General features: G+C 45.4%; 1 protein-coding gene and 1 long non-coding RNA gene across 10 annotated transcripts in view; one reads left to right on the forward strand and one right to left on the reverse strand.

Annotated features, from left to right (window-relative positions):
- Window positions 1–4116: 4116 nt before the first annotated feature.
- LOC141408304 (uncharacterized) lies at window positions 4117–8090 on the reverse strand. The gene is made up of 2 exons (XR_012421972.1): window positions 7687–8090; window positions 4117–6268 (listed from the first exon to the last, which is right to left on the reverse strand). It is a non-coding gene; the product is annotated as an uncharacterized lncRNA (long non-coding RNA).
- The window catches only part of NPAS2 (neuronal PAS domain protein 2), a 175995-nt gene continuing 165286 nt past the window's right edge, over window positions 7335–18043 (forward strand). For 6 of the 9 annotated variants that reach the window (XM_045368487.2, XM_074011134.1, XM_074011135.1 and 3 more), the window contains exon 1: window positions 7335–7610. Coding sequence is in view for 2 of the 9 variants with exons in the window: in XM_045368485.2 (XP_045224420.2) it covers window positions 8221–8393 (173 nt within the window). In the remaining 7 variants the exon portion in view is untranslated. Of the gene's footprint in view, window positions 7611–7819; window positions 8394–18043 lie in introns of those variants that run through there. The other 3 variants (XM_045368486.2, XM_074011133.1, XM_045368485.2) reach the window with 2 other exon arrangements.

The following is an 18043-nucleotide window of genomic DNA, read 5'->3' on the forward strand; positions in this document are numbered from 1 at the left end:
GTTCACAGGTGATCCCGATGCTGTTCTTCCAAAGAACATACTTTGAAAACCACTACTCTGAATTATGAAGAGTCAAGAAAACAAAATGTCACTTATTGGCATTTTAAATTCTCAAGTGACAAGTCTTTAAATAAAAGCCCTAATAACTGATCCCAGATACAGGCACCCTGAACCATCGGGAACTCAAGAAGAGAAAGGAAAGGTGACTTTAATTACCAATGTCTGGAATGTAAAAATACAATCAAGCCTAGTTGCCATGATAAAAGTGTCTTTTAAAGCCTTTATTTGACTGGAAAGGAAGAAATCTGAAGCAACATGTAATAGCACATGTGATTAACAACATCAAATGAGGTTGTCTTTATCATGGAATTGTGTTCACTGTCCACACAAGTGCTCAACTGGGGCCACTGAGAAAAGCTTTTTTCTCACCAAAATCTTTCAACAAAACATACTAATAAAACAACCCTTACCCATACAGGAAATGCGTTGTCTGCTGTCTACTTGGGAGGGGCTATAAATAGCTCCTTGGAGAACATTGTTCTATAATTAGCTTTCACTTCAAGTGAACTAGTGTAATGAATTTCATGTCACTAGATGTTCTTCCTGGGCAAAGTATAATGGCAGATTATGCATTTGTGAATGTAGAAACTGAACAAACAGCATTGCATGGAAGTCAGAGAATTTTTAAACGAGACAGAGAAGAAAACCATACTGTGAAACTGACTGGAAGTGCCCACTTAGGGTGTATGTGTTCTTACAGACAGATATGTGCAAACACATTAAATTGCTTCTTCATAGTTGAGTTAAACGGGCAGGTGCTGAGAGCAACTAAAGACAATGGCTGCTTCAGCCTCCACACAGCTGTTTCTCGGCCCTGTTCTTAAAGGGTGTTCCTTGCACTTGTTAGAAAAGTGCAAATCTCAAGTTTGTTTGAACCTCCACCAAGGGGGGCCGGGGGCAAACACCTGAAAGAGCTGAAATGGATTTTTCTACATTCAATGCACTTTAGCTCCAACTCCACAGTGACTTCTGAAATCCTCTCAGCTAATTGCAGGAGCTAAACACCACCTCCCATTCTTCTGGTACATTTACAGTTCCCCCACATTTGCTGCCCTCGCACCTTCCTCTCCCCACAACTCCCAGCACCCTGGTACACAAAAGACTTTTCTTCATTCTATTTTCCGCATGCTCGGAAATCAGTGTCCCTTCTGCTTTCCGTAGGTTCCCTCGTGATGGCTGTTTGGCTGGGATGGGGTCATTTAAATACCTCCTTGGAGCACTCACAATTTGAGCTGAGCACTGGAACTCACTGGAACTCCTGTTCCAGTGAGAAAGGCTACATCCCCAGCCACTACCTTAACCAGTAGGATGACCAGAGGTAACAGCTGAGCAAAGCCCCTGCCTTGGGCTGACCTGCACTGGTCCCATACTTTTGGGCCAGGAGGGAGGCTGTGCATGGGGGGCGGGGGGGTGTATGGGACCTTTCTGTATTTCCTTTCAGTTTTTTAGAGTCAAAAGCGGCTCAAAACAATAATGTCTATTTATGAAAATCCTCTTAGAAGTAGATAAGATCTAAAATCACACTTTATTGTTAGAGAAAATGGACATGAAAGAACTTCCTCATGGGGGCTTAAGCATAAGGAAATATTATTCTTAAGTGCCCGTATTGGCAATAATCTCACCTCTTTTTCAGATTTGTGCGTGTGTGTATGTTTGTGCTAAGGCTTTAGGGCATGCTTGACCTGCACCCAAACTTTCCATTTAATGAGAGGAACTTGCATCCTTTCCCAACCCGAAGCCCAGAGCTGGTTTGAAGATTGCGTATGTTTACGAAAGAACACTCCTATCCAGTGTGTTGCCAAAGTCCAAACAGTGCCCTTGGTGAGATGCCAGTGTGCCAATAACCCATGTATCGACCCACTGACTTCATTTCCTTATACGAATCAGGACCTAGTATTGCTCTTTTACCAATCCCATCCTTTATCCTGGAATTCTATTTCAAGCACTTGGAAGCCAGCCGCTTTAAGAATGGAGTAAAGATATTAATAACTGATGCATTGAGGGGAGGATGAAAGAAAACAGAGACAAGAAGTGTGTAACGCTGCTTTGGTATCAGTTCGTTACCCAGCAAGATCTCACGGGGAGTGAATGACGCCGTGAATATCTTTGTGTTGGCATTGGATGTGGCGATGTGCTGGGCTGGGTGGGAGAAAGTCCAGGCTTGGCAGTCATCAGAGTCAGGTTCAAGTCCTGCTCTGCCTCGCATTTGCCAAGGGACTGAGGGCACCTTGAGCCTCTAAGTCAGATTCCTTATCTGCCAACTGGAAATAAACACTTTTTTATATAGGACCTTATGAAGATGAAATGAGGTAATGTAAACACCTGGCATATAAGTATTAGATAAATGTCACCTTTTATTCCTGAAAACATTATTAAGTAAAATATCATTTAAAAATTCTCTTATCCAGATGATGGAATAGTATTCAATGCTTTTTTTAAAAAGTGCTATCAAGCCACAAAAGACATGAAGGAACCTTAAATGCATACTACTAACTGAAAGGAGCCAATTTGAAAGGGCTACACACCATGTGATTCCAACTCTATGACATTCCAGAGAAGGTAAAACTATGGAGACAATAAAAAGATCAGTGGGTGCCAGGAGTTAGTGGGGAGGAAGGGATGAATAGGCAGAGAATAGAGGATTTTTAGGGCAGTGGAACTACTCTGTATTACACTATTACACTATAATGGTGGATTTGTGTCATTACACATTTGGCCAAACACACCAAGAGTGAACCCTCGTGTCAACTATGGACTCTAGCTGGTTATGATGTGTCAATGTATATAACAAACTTAGCGCTGAGGGAGGGGATGCTGAAAGTCGGGGAGGCTGTACATAGAGCGGGGGGTGTATGGGACCTTTCTGTATTTCCTTTCAGTTTTTTAGAGTCAAAAGCGGCTCAAAACAATAATGTCTATTTATGAAAATCCTCTTAGAAGTAGACAGGATCTAAAATCACACTTTATTGTTAGAGAAAATGGACACGAAAGAACTTCCTCAGGGGGGGCCTAAGCATAAGGAAATATTATTCTTAAGTGCCCGTATTGGCAATAATCTCACCTCTTTTTCAGATTCGTGTGTGTGTATATGTTTGTGCTAAGGCTTTAGGGCTTTGTCACCTCCAGACTCCTCCAGCCCAGTTTTCCTCCCTGGCTCCTCCACACGGTCTTTGTAAGGAAATCTTACTTCATTCTTTAGTTTGCCAACCACATGATCTAATAGGCACAAAAGCCAAGTCAAGTCTTAACCCCACCAGGCAGGCTGTACAAGGCCTTGATTGTCTCCTGGTAGCATCCTCTGGCCCAGATGGGAGGGTGAGAGCCTGCTGCCTCCTGCACTGTTCTATTCTATGAAGCTTATGCAGAACCAGCACATCAAGGTGCTAACCTTGACACTGGTTCTTTTTTAAAATTTATTTATTTATTTTTGAGAGACGGGGCTTCATCACGTTGCCCAGGCTGGTCTCGAACTCCTGAGCTCAAGCAATTTGCCTACCTCAGCCTCCCAAGGTGCTGGGAATTAGACATGAGCCACTGTAACTGGCCTAATCTTGATATTTGAAACACAGGATAGGCGTTCCTCAGTCTTGCTTTCAAAGGTACTCTTCATAAGCCCTGGCCTCTGAGTCACTCTCCAATTAGTGGGTTCTAAGTCCTCTTCTTCATGTTTATACTGACCCAACTTCCCTTTGCCTTGGTTGCTACAATTTTCTTCTCTAGCATAATGTTATTCTATCCAACGGTGCGTGGCATTGTGTTTTTTCTTTTGAGTTTTGAAGTGAAAACTGATCATCAGAGGTAAGAACCCACAAATGGGCTTCTGGACATTCACATGAAGAAAGAGGGCCTTCCCACCTTGTGATTAACTAGAAAAACCGTGCTAACATCTGGCATGGAACCCTGTTCTTATTGTCTGTTCCAAAGCTTGTGCTGAAGTCATTGAACATATACACCCAACAAGAGTCCCAAGCCCTGGGCTAGTGCCATAATTCGTATAGCAGCCCACACATTCTTGCCCTTATGTAATACCACAAGTAAACACCCATAGTCACCCAATACATATTTTGAAAATTTAATGTATCCATATTTAAAATTAGGATGTGCCACAGATTCAACTTCTATGATGGAAAAGAATATCCAATTTGACTGTGAGAACTTTGAATTATTTCACTGATATCTCTAAAGACTGATATAACTGACTGCAAAAAACTTTTGATCCTCCCTTCCATACATTTGGATTCTTTGAAAAATATCTGGGGTTCCTGAATACATCAAGGCAACATTCAATCAGTAAAGCCATGTTATTTTAAAGGCCCAATGACTGGAACCGAGTGAGAATGTCCTAAAACTGGCAATGCAGTTTTGAAATGGCTCTTTTGCTCCATGCTGCACATTTTGAACAATGCATGGATTATGATCTATTGTAGCTTGGCTTTGTTATTTGGTTAACGAAAAGTCCAAGCACCAATGCTACCTCTTCCAGGAAGCTCATCCTGAGTCCTTCCTCAGCACCCATGGGGCATCTGCTTCTGACTTGGAGGGCTTCTCTGGTTCTAGCCCTATTTGGCTCCTGTTTACGCCTGCCTCAACATTGTAAACCCTTTGTGTATAGAAACTACCTTAATGTTCCCTTGATCCTTCACAGACCAAGCCCAGCCTGACTCATGGGAAGCCTTCAACAGATGTCAGTAAAAGGAACTGAACTGTCAAATGCATAGAATGAACATGGGGTCAACTCTCCTCTGCAGCTCTCTTCTGTATGTCGGGGAAAGGGCCTAGTCTAACTGGCTTCTGTGATGCAGAATCCACTCTGCCTTATGGTCAGATAGGATATGTGGCCTATCTTAGAGGTATCCTTCACGTCTGGGTGGGATTAACATTAGGACACGGGATGGAGTTTGGAATAAATACGACAACCACATACATATCATCTCCAAGACTAAAAAGGCAGAAACCACATTTAGTAGGGGCATCTACTGGACAACAGAGAAAAAGAGACCACAGCAAAAATACTTCTTGCACTGCAGAATTATTTGATGAGTTATTACTACAGGACATTCCAGGTTTCCTAAAAGATCATTTAATGCTTGTTCAACATGTTCCCAAAAGGGAGTAGGAAAAGGGAGTTGGAATCTCTTTCAAAGCAAAAAAGGAAGGGAGGTGACTTTAAATTCTGCTTTAAACCCGGTTAGAAGTATGCAATTTCATCCTTTAGTAATATTAGTCATGGCCACGCTCTAAAGGCGGCGTGAAACCTACTTGCCTGGAGGAAAAGGATGGGGTAGAAAAACAAAACAAAATAAAATACATCAAAAAAAAAAAAAGTTTCTTCTTTTGGAAACGGAGGGACTTCAAAACCATGACGGGCCAAATGCCTCCTCCTCTTTCTTGAAAAGCCCTCCAAGTCAGAAGCAAGCCTGAGAATAACAGCTGCTCTTAGGATGCTCAAAGCTCCTTGCAGCTGATTATTTTTCAGGAGGAGAATTAGACACAAATAATTTACAAGTAGGAAATAAAGAGAATGACCTACTTTACGGGGGGGAGAAAGGAGCTCTGTGTGAGCGTTTTGATCTAATTGACGGTGTGGGGTTGCATGCCCAAATAAGGCGCTGTTGGTCGGATCTGCGCGGGAGAGGGCACATCTCAAACTCGAGGGAGAGGACTAGACAGCGAGAGGAACCGCGTCGGGGGCGACCCCCAGTCCACCGCAGGGGCCTGGCGCGCTTAGGAGACCCCTTTTGGCCACAAAATCGAGTATGACAGAAAAGGGCCAGCGGGGGCGCTTTCCCTCCAGGGCCACTTGCCGGAATGTACCAGGGACTGAGAGACGTCCGGAAAAGGCTGCCTCGCTCAGAGCGCTGCGCCAGGCCAGGCACCTAAGGCTAGGGAAGCGGTGACCTCGTGGGGGCGTGCAGGGGACCTTTCCCTCTCTGGGGCTTCCACCCTGGCGCCCCCCCGCTGTGAACGCCGCCGCCCGGGTGAAGGGGAAACTGGCCACGTTTCCGGACCTCGGCGGGGCTCACGGTCTCCGGTTTTCACCCGGCTCTGTCTTGGAGCCCCGAAGAGTATCAGACAGCAGCCCCGGCACCCGGGGACTATTCCTGCACCTCTGCCTCCCCTCCGCTTGGCGTTTGCGGGAGCCTTGGTAAAATCCTCCCTGTTTCTCTCGCGCGCCACTCTCTCCAGCTTCTTTTTCTTGGATTCTCGCCTGTCTCCTCCCACAGAGGAAAAAAAAAAAAAAAAAAGGTCACGTATGTTTGGAAAAATATGTAGGTCAGTGGAACATTTCCTGCACTGGTGCAAAAGGAGAGGAGGGCAGCGGAGGAGGGGAGGGAGAGGCAGAGTGGAGCTCCGAGTGCCCGCTCCTGGCCGCAGCCCCACACCCCACGTGCCCCTGCTGGGGAGGGGGGCAATTAGCCGGTTCCTTTCCATCCTTGACCCATTTTCCGGACCAGCTACGTTCGCCTTAGGACAGGCACCGGTTATTCCTCCCCAGCAGTCGCTGCTGTCCTCCACCAAGCACCGCTCGCCCGCATCTCCCCCGACCGCCAAGCACCGCTCGCCCGCATCTCCCCCGACCCCCCGCCTCCTACCTGCCCCCGCAGCTCACTGAGAAATCGCAGTGGTCCCTGCAGAGACGCGCTTTGTGCCCTGGGTCGAGACCCGCGCGCAGCCCTGCCTTTGGAGGACAGTGTGTGTGTGTGTTGGGGGGGGGTGACAGTCGCGTGCTCGTCCCCCCTCACCCCCGGCGCGGGACAGCAGGGTGGCAGCCCGCACTGCGAGGGTCTACACTAGGCGGGGGCGGAAGATTCCTTGTTCCCCCCGAGTGACAACTTTAATGGGACCTCGGCTGGCAGCCTCTACTCCACTTGCCTCTCCTCCCGGCCGGCTCACCTGGAAGCACAACCCCTCACTCCCCCAGCCCCGGCGCCCAACCCCGACCCTGCGCCCCAGGCCCGACCCCGCTGCGCGTCCCTTGCAGCCCAGCAGAGGCGGCGGCGGCGGCCTGGGGACTCGCGGGTGTCTGCACCGCCCAGGGAAGCCAGGGGTCTAGGGGTCCAGGGATCCGTCTGCCTGCGGCGCGCGCAGGGTATTTGTTCCAGGCTGGGTCGGGGCCAGGAGAGACCCCGCAGGCGGAGGCAGGCGAGGGAAGGAGGGGAAGGAGGGGAAGGAGGAGGAGGAGGGGGGGAGGAGGGGGAGGTGGAGAGGGAGGAGGGTGGAGGGAGGAGGCAGGGGAGGAGGCAGAGGCGGAGGCGGCTCTCCCCGCCGGCTCTGCGTGCGGAAGAGTTTGCCGCGCGAGCAGCCGGCCTCTCGCAGGAGCCGAGGGACCCGCGCGGCTGCGGCCCAGGAGCGGCGGCCGCGGAGCTAGGAGACCCGCAGCCGCGGCGGCGGCGGCGGCGGCGGCAGCAGCGAGAGCAGCGCCTCCCGCCGCCGCCCGGGAGGAGCTCGCCGCGCCCGCTCGCCGCCTCGTCTCCCAGCGGCGGCGGGAGGCGCGTCTCCCCGGCCCAGTCCGCGCCCGGCCCCGCGGGGCCGCTCCGGCCCGCTCCGAGGTAAGGGGCCGCGCCTAGGGGCGCGGGGGACCCAGGGTGGGGAGTACGTGCGCGCGGGGTCGCAGGACTCGGTCACCTGCTTGCCAGCGTGGAGGACGCGCGGGGGCGGAGGGGCGCTCAGGCGCGAGGCTGCGCGGCGCCGGGGACCCCGGACGCGGGGGCGCGGAGAGGTGGGTCCCCCCCATCACCGTCAGGCCGCTAGAGGCTTCGCGTCCTGCAGGAGGTAGCAACCGCTGGGCCGGTGGGCTCCGGGCGCGTCTCGACGCAGAAGACAGAGGACTGGGCACCCGAGCCTCGGAATTTAGGGGTCCTCGGGGTGTCCGACAGGGTGGACAGGGATCGTGCCCCAGGGCCACAGCTTTGGGGATTTCCCGCTGTTCTCTTCGAGCCCCATCGCGCGACCCTCCGAAACGTCAAGCGTCCTGGACCCCGGGAGAGTGTGGCATGCGCGCCCTGGGCCCGCGGTCTCTCGGAGTCCCTGGGTCGGAATTGGTTCCGGGCCGGATTGGGTGTGGAGTCGGTGCCCCAAACCCCCGTGCGCGCAGAGAGGGTGCAGCCTGGCTCCTCGCATCGCTGCCCCCCACCCCCTCCCCGGAGCTCCCCAGGTTGGATGTCTGCGTGTGGTTTTGTTGGGAGATGTGCCCCTTTCCCAGCCAAGGAGGGACGCACCTTTGACCTTTCTAAAGAGCTGGGCAGGTCGGTAACCAGGGAAGGGACAGGCACCACGGGGCTAAATTCAAAACCAGTCCCGTTCCTCTGCTTGCCACTCCTTAATTGCTCAAGGTAAGAAAGTTTGTTTCAGCCCTGTGATTCATAAATAATTAGTAACTAGTTTTGTTGATTAAGCAAGATGGAAACCTTGAATATACACATGCACGTCCACGAAGGCTAAGCACTCCCGAGGTTGTATCCGGGAGGCGTTCGTAGGAAAGTTAGAAGCCCTGGAGTTCAACAGGTGTTCAGGAGGGTCCCGGAGAGGAGTTTCGTCTTTATCCGTTGCTTTGGCATCCACCCCAACTTCATTAAAGTGGTTAGCCTGTTTTCTCACAGGTAAAACATTGAGCACTTATTAAATTAACTTAGTCAGCAGAGGCGAGGTAAACCGTGTTGATCGTTTAGAACCCAAACCTTATTTTCCTTAATAGAAAGGTTTTTCCTGTTTGGACTTCCCAGGTAATTAGTTCTAAAGTAGTTCCCAGCAAGAATCTCTGCCAGCACCTCCGTGTCTCTCACTGTAGCTTGGTCCCCATCAGTCAATTGACCAACTAATTATGGCTTGCATTAAACACAGAGCTGCCCTCCTTGGGAGGCACTGTTCACATCAAGCGCACACACTAGCTCCATCTTTCTGCCACTAAGATGTCCTTAAAGGAAAAAGTTTGCCAAAAATAACCCCCAAATAAATAGTGTAATGTTTGAAAGAGTTATCCTGACCTGCGCCCCTATTTTACAAAAGCAAAAATTCAGTGTTTCATTACAGCGCTAAACCAGGACCAGTAGAAGTATTGGTATCTCTCAGCAGTCTCCTTAAAGATTTAGTTAAAAATAAAGTGTGCAACATAAAGACATTCAGTAATTATCTTCCATCTCACAGGGAGATGTGGAGTGTGGCTTAGAAGAATTGTAAATGCGCTGCTTTTAGCCGTTTGCTTCTTGGAAATCGATGCCTCTATTTATTTGCCGGTCTGCCCCACTGTGCGTAAATGTAGAATCGGTTTTATTCTCACTGCTTCCCAGAGGGGCTCCTGTGGAGGTGAAAGAAGGAAATACATTCTAGAGGAAATATGTTATTAATAAAACGTTACCTCCCAAAGAGTTAAACACGCCAAAAAGAACCAAGTGAAGCTTTACTAATTAGTGGTCTGATAAGAGAGTGGTCAGATGGTGACTGAAGAATTGATCTTTATCTAGAAAACAACAATTGTTTTTAAGCTCATTTGGTTCTCTTAGAACAGTTCGGACCCTTTTAAAAATTTCTGGCTGTTTAATAATGCAAATGATGAAAATTGTCAAAGATAACACATATCACCTGACGTGTGCCATGTTTAAGTTGAATTCACCTTATTTTTTTTGAACAATCTTTCTTAACTCTTGGTAGTCTTTATAGCTCACTCAACACTGCAACTTACTAGGTTAAAGACTGAAAGTTAATATCTTCAAATTAAAATAATAAGACATGCATATACTTTTTAATATAACCATCTTTACATGTTCATTTTTTCAGAATCTTGCTTTTGAACCTTAAGAACCCAAAGGGCTAAGTCTTCTTTCTTAATTTTTAAAACAAGCATGTGTTTTGTTCTTTACATGAACCGTCGGTTCTCCCAATGTGATCACGACACTGTCCCATGCTGATTCCATGCACGGTGCAACTCTTTCCCAAGAGAGGTCAGATTTCGAGGTGTTGAAAATAGCCCAGTGACTCAGTATTCTTGGCTGCTTTATGCCAACGGTTTAATTGGCTGCATCATAGCAAGCATCTAATTGAGTTTCACATTTAAATAGTGGATGTGGTACTTGGTGCATTATTTGCTTACAGAAATGTCTGATTAGCATGTTCCTGATCCTTGTTCTATTTGTAGCAAAGATGTGAGGTCAGGGACTGTCACATTTCATATTCCCCACAGCATCTCATCCCGATGGGGCCTTGTTCAGAATAGATGCTCAGTAAATAGGTGTGAGAAATGAGCTGAATTGTTGGTGATCACTATCCAAAGGTTAGAAATTTCTGAATGCTAATGGAGTACTTAACCATGAGTAATTCTATTTTAAATCTCAAGGTGTTGATGATTAATAGTATCTCAGGGCACTAAATAAACATGTATTAAATATGAGCGTATGTTTAAAGGGGGAATTTTTAATGCAGTCTTTAAGGCACTACTGCTTCTCACTTGAATTAACTGAGAGTGAGGACCCCTTGGCATTTTAAGCAAAGTCATTTCTTAGGTAAAGTTCCCCCAGAGACCACTTGAACTTTTGTAAGTCTTAAAACAATGGGTGGTTCCATTTGATGGTTCAGAATAGAAAGGAGAGTGTTGATCCTCTACACTGGTATGAAAAAAATCTGTGTATAAGGAGATGGAGGATCCTGGATATCACAGTGCCCTGGAATCACCTGGGGCCCTTGGCAAGTGCAGATTCTAACTCAGGATGCCTGGGAGAGGACCTGAGCTGCATTTCTCACAGCTGCCGGATGCTGCACGCGGCAAGGTTCTGAGATGCATTGAATCCATCCAGTTCAGCATGTTTACTGAGCATATACCACATGGAGAGCCCAGATGATACAAAAATAAGAAGATGGGGTGTACCTGCCCTTGAGGAGCTAACAAGATGAGGTGCAGGGGAGAGAGAGAGGGATTGTAAACTGAAAATGAGGTTCTGGGATGCCATTCTCCGGGGTGGTGGCCAGAAAGGGGCCCAGGAAAGGAGAGTTGCTGGTAGGGCTCCCACATCGCTGACCTTGACCTGTAGTCATATTTGAATGGAGAGCCTTGTGACTTGGCAAGAAATAAAATGCAGATTTTGAAGTCAGACGGACCTGGGGTAGCCTCCCAGCTCAGCTATGGCAATTTTTAACCACCCTGAGACTCAGAGTCCTTGTCAGAAAAACAGTGCGAATGATGCTAACCTTGCCGAGTTTGTAGGATTACCAGTCAAGGACGTGTGTTAGGCCTAACAAAAGTGATTGCTTTTATTACCGTTGACAGGAGAGAGGAGGCTGGAAAGCAAGGAGGACGAGGAGGTTACTCAAATATGTTCCATGTAGTTCACCAATCAGAGATTCAGTTTGGTTAACCAGCAAACCCAAGGCCGGCCGTGGAGAACCGGGCCAGGGCCGGAGGGCAGGCAGCTGTGGAAGCTAATCAGAGGCAAAATGGAATTATTGGGAGCATGCTTATCTCCACCCTCTCCTGCAGTCCCTGGCTTCTGGTTTGCTTTGTTGATAGCCCTTCCTAGGATATTTTCATCTGAAGCTGTTCCTGGTACTTAAGCTGTAGGTTCTGTTGATCAAGACTGCTAGCGGCAATCTAGCGCTCTTTAAAAATGTAGTGGAGAGGACAAACAGCTCTCCCCTTTGAGGGGCATTGGTCTATTCCATGGTGGGTCACTTTCTAGGATCAAAGCCATCGGTCCATCTTTTGACCACAGTACGAGTTACTTGAAACTAGTGCCGGGTGTGTTGGAATTCACCTGGGGTGCCTTTTATGCTTCGCACTCTGAGATAATTGCTTCCTCCTGCCGTCTAGGAGAGATGGATATTTCATTGCAATGGTGTCCTTCACCCTGATATTAGGAGGGGTCACCTGGGTGGCCCTGAAAACACTTCAACCAACGTCACTCTGATTTTTTAAAATATATTTTGGGATTCCATGTATTATTTGCAAAGACGATTTCTCTGCTACCATTTGCCTTCTACGCTCCCTAAAAGTAAATCTTGAAAACCAAGTTCTAAGAGAATGGCAATGGCAGTTTGATGTTTCGGGGGAAGGAAAAGTAGAGGAACCGCTGGAGCCAAGGCAGGCCTGGGTGAGGATGGAGAGGAGAGAGGGAGAGGAAGGCATCAGGCGTGGGAGTACCAGGATGGGGTAGTGATGGAGGCTGAAGCTGACAGGTTGGGCCCCAGGACCCAATTTGTGGACTTTGCTGCTTTGCTGAAGGCCATGGCAGATAATGTTTCCAGACCACTGAAAATCATCCAGGCGTCCAGAAAACACAGGCCCATCTAAAGGCAGACAGGTGACAAGGTGACAGAACCTAGTGGTGTGATTCTTCTAGCCTCTTTTGAGCCAAAAATGACATGCACAGTTTTATGAAGGATATTTGAGTTCCTTGGTGGTAAAATATTCAGAGCTCGAGGTCATCTGAAAAACTTATTGTTTTTCTGTTTGTGAAAGTACATAGTTTTTGGAAAAGATGAAAAAGAAGGAAAAAACCCCCCACAATTTCAAGATATATTTTCTGTTCAGTGTTTTTTCGATGTATTAAAATATTTTTATAATAGTTTATCTTAAAAAGCACATGGATATAATCTTGTAAAAGTTTTCAAATATTACAGAACCATTTCTAATAGAAAGAAAAAAATCCCCTTTGTCCTATGGCCTACCCAGTAATCATTCCGTCAGCTTTTATTTGCCTAGCAGAAAGTGGATTTTGTACAGTAGACTGCAAACCCACACCTGCCTCAGGAGGTTTATCTCATTGGCCATGCAAGTGAGGGTGGGGCTGCTGTCCTTGCCAGTGACTGGCTCAGGGTGAGCATGTGCACCCTGTTCTAGCCAATAAAATGTGAGGGTGGGCTACTGGGAGGCTTCTGGGAAAGTTTCCCTGGTCTTAAAAGAGGCAAGGAAGGAAACAGCTCTTTCCTTCCACTGGTTACTGTGATATGAGGCCGTAATGCCTGCAAACTGGGCAGCCATCAGCCATCAGAGGGGCTGGGCCAGGTCTCAGCTGACCTGTGGAAGAATGCAAAGGTGAAGAAGAGCAGGGAGCAGGGGGGTCTCTGTGGTGCCCTTGACCTTCTGAATTACACAAAGAAGAGTCTGTTTTCAAACACTTGTGAGATCATGAAACCATTACCAGATGAAGCAAGGTGAATTAGATTTTCTGTTGTAGCCAAAAGCATCCCATAACTCTCCACCCTTCTCAGGAGGTAATGACTGATAACCATGGGGCATGTTCTGCTAGTCATTTTTGGTGCATTTATGTATACACACACATACACTTTTAAAAACTAAGGCTGGGTGTGGTGACTCATGCCTGTAATCCCGGAACTTTGGGAGGCCGAGCGGGCGGATCATGAGGTCAGGAGTTCGAGACCATCCTGGACAACACGGTGAAACTCTGTCTCTACTAAAAATACAAAAATTAGCTGGGTGTGGTGGCACATGCCTGTAATCCTAGCTACTAAGGAGTCTGAGGCAGGAGAATCACTTGAACCAGGGAGTCGGAGGTTGCAGTGGGCCGAGATCCTGCCACTGCATTCCAGCCTGGCAACAGAGCGAGACTGTGTCTCAAAAAAATAAAATAAAAAAATAAAAACAACTCATTGTATGTATATTATTTAGCAACTTAATGTGGCATGGATTTTTTATGACATACCTTCTTTATTTTTAAAGGCTACAGAGTATTATTCAGAAGTACAAATAGGACATTATTTAACCCATCCCTATTAATAAACAATCTATTGAGTTTTGTTCCCACTTTTTCACTATTACAGTTTTTGTATTAACTTCCTTATTTGTATATCTTTGTGTACATTTCAAGATTTTCTAGGTCAAGGATTATTAGAATTCCTGGGTAAAGGTACATCTGTTTGAAATATTGATAGATGCTGCCAAATTGGGGACTAAAAAAGCTATGCCTGTTAACCGCCCCATCTACAGTGTGTAAGGGTGCCTTGTCTGCATTTCTTAACTAACACAAGATATTTTCCAGCTTTTAAATCTTTTTTTAATGCATTTTTACATGTTTAAGGTAATACCGTTTATAGTTTTCTATTCTGGTTGTTTGTCTTAACCTGAACGTAAGCATTTTTCCATGACATTAAAAATTTAAATTAAATTTTGTTGGCTACATAATAATTATACTTGTTTTTGGAGTGTTTCGATGGTACATGAAGACGCAAAGGAAATATTTGAAATAGAGGTTGTCTATGAAAATTAAGTGGATATGATCGACCTTGCAGTAAACCTGAAAGATTTTCTGGAAATGGTGTTGGGAGACACACCCCTCCAGTGATATGTTTCCGAGAAATCCCTGAGGAGATGGCCTTCCAGGTCTTTCTCAATCCAGTCAGATGGTAGGCTGCCTCCAGCAGTTCTAAGAAGCTTTGTTGCTTTTAAAATCCATCAGATTTACAGTCAGATAGGTTCTAAATTCAGTTCTCTGAACGTACAGTAGTTACGTAAACACTTCATACATTGCATGAGACATAGCTGAGAAGTGCATTTGCTGTATTCTTCAAATTTTTTTTCAACTTTTATTTTAGATTCAGGGGATACATGTGCAGGTTTGTTACCTGAGTATATTGCATGATACTGAGGTGTGGGGTATGAATGATCCTATCACCCAGGTACTGAGTGTAGTACCCAACAGTTAGTTTTTCAGTCCTTATCTCCTGGCTCCCTGCTCCCTCTAGCAGTCTTCAGTATCTATTGTTGCCATCTTTATGTCCACAAGTATCCAATGTTTAGCTACCACTTATAAGCAAGAACATGCAGTATTTGGTTTTCTATTTCTGTGTTAATTCACTTAGAATAATGGCATCCATGTTGCTGTAAAGGTCATGGCTTTATTCTTTTTATGGCTGCATAGTATTCCGTAGTATATATGTAACACATTTTCTTTATCCAGTTTACTATTGATGGGCATCTAGCTTGATTCCATGTCCAGTAGACATGGACATGGAATCACAATTGCTATTGCGAATAGTGCTGTGATGAACATGTGAATGCATATATATTTTTGGTAAAATGATTTGTTTTCTTTTGGATAGATACTACTATCAGTAGTGGAATGGCTGGGTCAAATTAGTAGCTCTGTATTAAGTTCTTTGAGAAATCGCCAAACTGCATTCCATAGTGGCTGAACTAATTTACATTCCAACCAACAGTGCATAAGTTTTCTCTTGTCTCCACAGCCTCTCCAGCATGTGTTTTTTTTGACTTTTTAGTAATAGCCATTTTGGCTGGTGTGAGATGGTACCTCATTGTGGTTTTGATTTGCATTTATCTAATGATTACTGATATGGAGCATTTTTTCATGTTTGTATGTCTTCTTTTGAGAAGTGTCTGTTCATGTCTTTTGCCTATTTTTTAATACGGTTTTTGTTTTTTTGCTTGTTCAGTTGTTTAAGTTCCTTATAGATTCTGGATATTAGACCTTTGTTGACTGAATAGTTTGCAAATATGTTCTCCCACTAATGTAGATTGTCTGTTTACTTTGTTGATAGGTTCTTTTTCTGTGTAGAAGCTCTTTAGTTTAATTAGGTCCCACTTGTTAATTTTTGTTTTAGTTGCAATTGCTTTTGAGGACTTTCTTTTCCAAGGTCAGTGTCCAGAGTGATGTTTCCTAGGCTTTTCTCTAGGATTCTTATGATTGAAGCCTTATATTTAAATCCTTAATTCATCTTGAGTTAATTTTTGTATATGGTGAAAGGTAGGGGTCCAGTTTCATTCTTCTGCGTATGGCTAGCTAACCTAGCCCCATTTACTAAAGACAGAGTCCGTTCCCCATTGCTTATTTTTGTCAACTTTGTTTATGCTCAGATGGCTGTAGGTGTGTGGCTTTATTTCTGAGTTCTCTATTCTGTTCTATTGGTCTATGTGCCTGTTTTTGTACCAGTACCATGCTGTTTTGGTTACTGTAGCCTTATAGTATAGTTGGGTAACACGATGTCTCCAACTTTGTTCTTTCTGCTTAGCATTGCTTTGGTATTCAAGCTCTTTTTTGGTTCCCTGTGAATTTTAGAAGAGGTTTTTCTAGTTCTGTGAAAAATGACATTGGTTGTTTGATAGGAATAGCATTGAATCTGTAGATTGCTTTGGGCAGTATGGGCATTTTAATAATATTGATTCTTCCAATCCATGAGCATGGAATGTTTCTGCATTTGTTTCTGTCATCTATGATTTCTTTCAGCAGTGTTTTATAGTTCTCATTGTAGAGATCTTTCACCTCTTTAGTTAACTGTATTCCTATGTATTTTATATTTTAATGGCTACTGCAACTGGCTGCAAATGGAACTGATTTTTTTGTTTTTTGTGAGACAGAGTCTTATTCTGTTGCCCAGGCTGGATTGCAGTGGCATAATCTCAGCTCACTGTAACCTTCGCCTCCCAGGTTCAAATGATTCTCCTTGTCTCAGCCTCCCAAGTAGCTGGGGACTACAGGCATGCACCACCATGCCTGGCTAATTTTTGTATTTTTAATAGAGACGAGGTTTTGCCATGTTGACCAGGCTGGTCTTGAGCTCCTGACCTCAAGTGGTCCATTCGCCTGATCCGAGAGCTTCTGAACAGTGTTCTTGATTTGGCTCTCAGCGTGGACATTATTGGTGTGAAATAACATAGAAATGCTACTAATTTTTGCACATTGATTTTGTATCCTGAAACTTCATTGAAGTCATTTGTCAGTTCTGGGAGACTTTTGGTGAAGTTTTTTGGGGTTTCCTAGCTATAGAATCACATCAACAGCAAAGAGAGTCTGACTTCTTCATTTCCTATTTGGATGCCTTTACTTTCTTTCTGTTGCCTGATTGCTGTGACTAGCACTTCCAGTACTGTGTTGAATAGAAGTGGTGAGAGTGGGCATCCTCATCTTGTTCCAGTTCTCCAGGGGAATGCACTTAAATTTTTTTCATTTCTGCTAGAGAACAGAGGAAAGCAAATGAAATGGATAAAACTCATAAGAAGTGTTAATCACCCTTCAGGCAAGGGCACATTTGAAAAGCACCACTCTTGGTCATGGACCTCTGATCATCCTTCTACTTTCTCACTCCTAAGTGATAGTGCATAGCCCAGGAACACCCACCACCTGCTGTCCTCCAATAGGAAAGGAAAAGGCAAGATGACAAAAGAAAAAACCTTCTCAGAGTCAATAGAGACCACACACAAAAAAATACCTTGAAAGCAAAAAAAAAACCAAAACCAAACAAACAAAAAAAAACCTATCAGTAGACTTCCCAGGGACATCATGAGGCAGCCAGCATAGCTCTTTGGTCTTTGTTGCATATATTGAGGCATCCCAAATATCCTAACGTGAATAGAATTATTAGTCATCAAACTACATGCAGTAACATGACAGATGGTAGAAGAAACTTCGATATCACCAAGAAATGAGAATGCCTCCATTTTTTATTAATTTTTATGAATGTCTATATTTTTGGCATACAAATGCAAACATTTGTTTTCTCCTTAATTCAGACAGGTTAACTCCATTTCTTTTTATTTTATTTTATTATTATACTGTAAGTTCTAGGGTACATGTGCACAACATGCAGGTTTGTTACATATGTATGTGTATGCCATGTTGGTGTGCTGCACCCATTAACTCGTCATTTACATTAGGTATATCTCGTAATGCTAACTCTCCCTCCTCCCCCCACCCCATGACAGGCCCGGGTGTGTGATGTTCCCTGCCCCGTGTCCAAGTGTTCTCATTGTTCAGTTCCCGCCTATGAGTGAGAACGTGCAGTGTTTGGTTTTCTGTCCTTGCGATAGTTTGCTCAGAATGATGGTTTCTAGCTTCATCCAACCCAGCGGCTAGTCATGATTCTCCGACATGGACTGGAGTCCTTTTGGAGTATTTTCACAAACAGTCCCCATCAGTAGAAGTCAGATCTGTCTTTAGTGTTACATAGAAACATCCGTCCATTATTTTTTCAATCTCAGAACCTGATGGCTTCAATTTTCCATTATTCTATCATGGAGGGTAAA

The sequence above is a fragment of the Macaca fascicularis genome, chromosome 13 (assembly GCF_037993035.2).
Source record: "Macaca fascicularis isolate 582-1 chromosome 13, T2T-MFA8v1.1".
Lineage (NCBI taxonomy): Eukaryota > Metazoa > Chordata > Mammalia > Primates > Cercopithecidae > Macaca > Macaca fascicularis.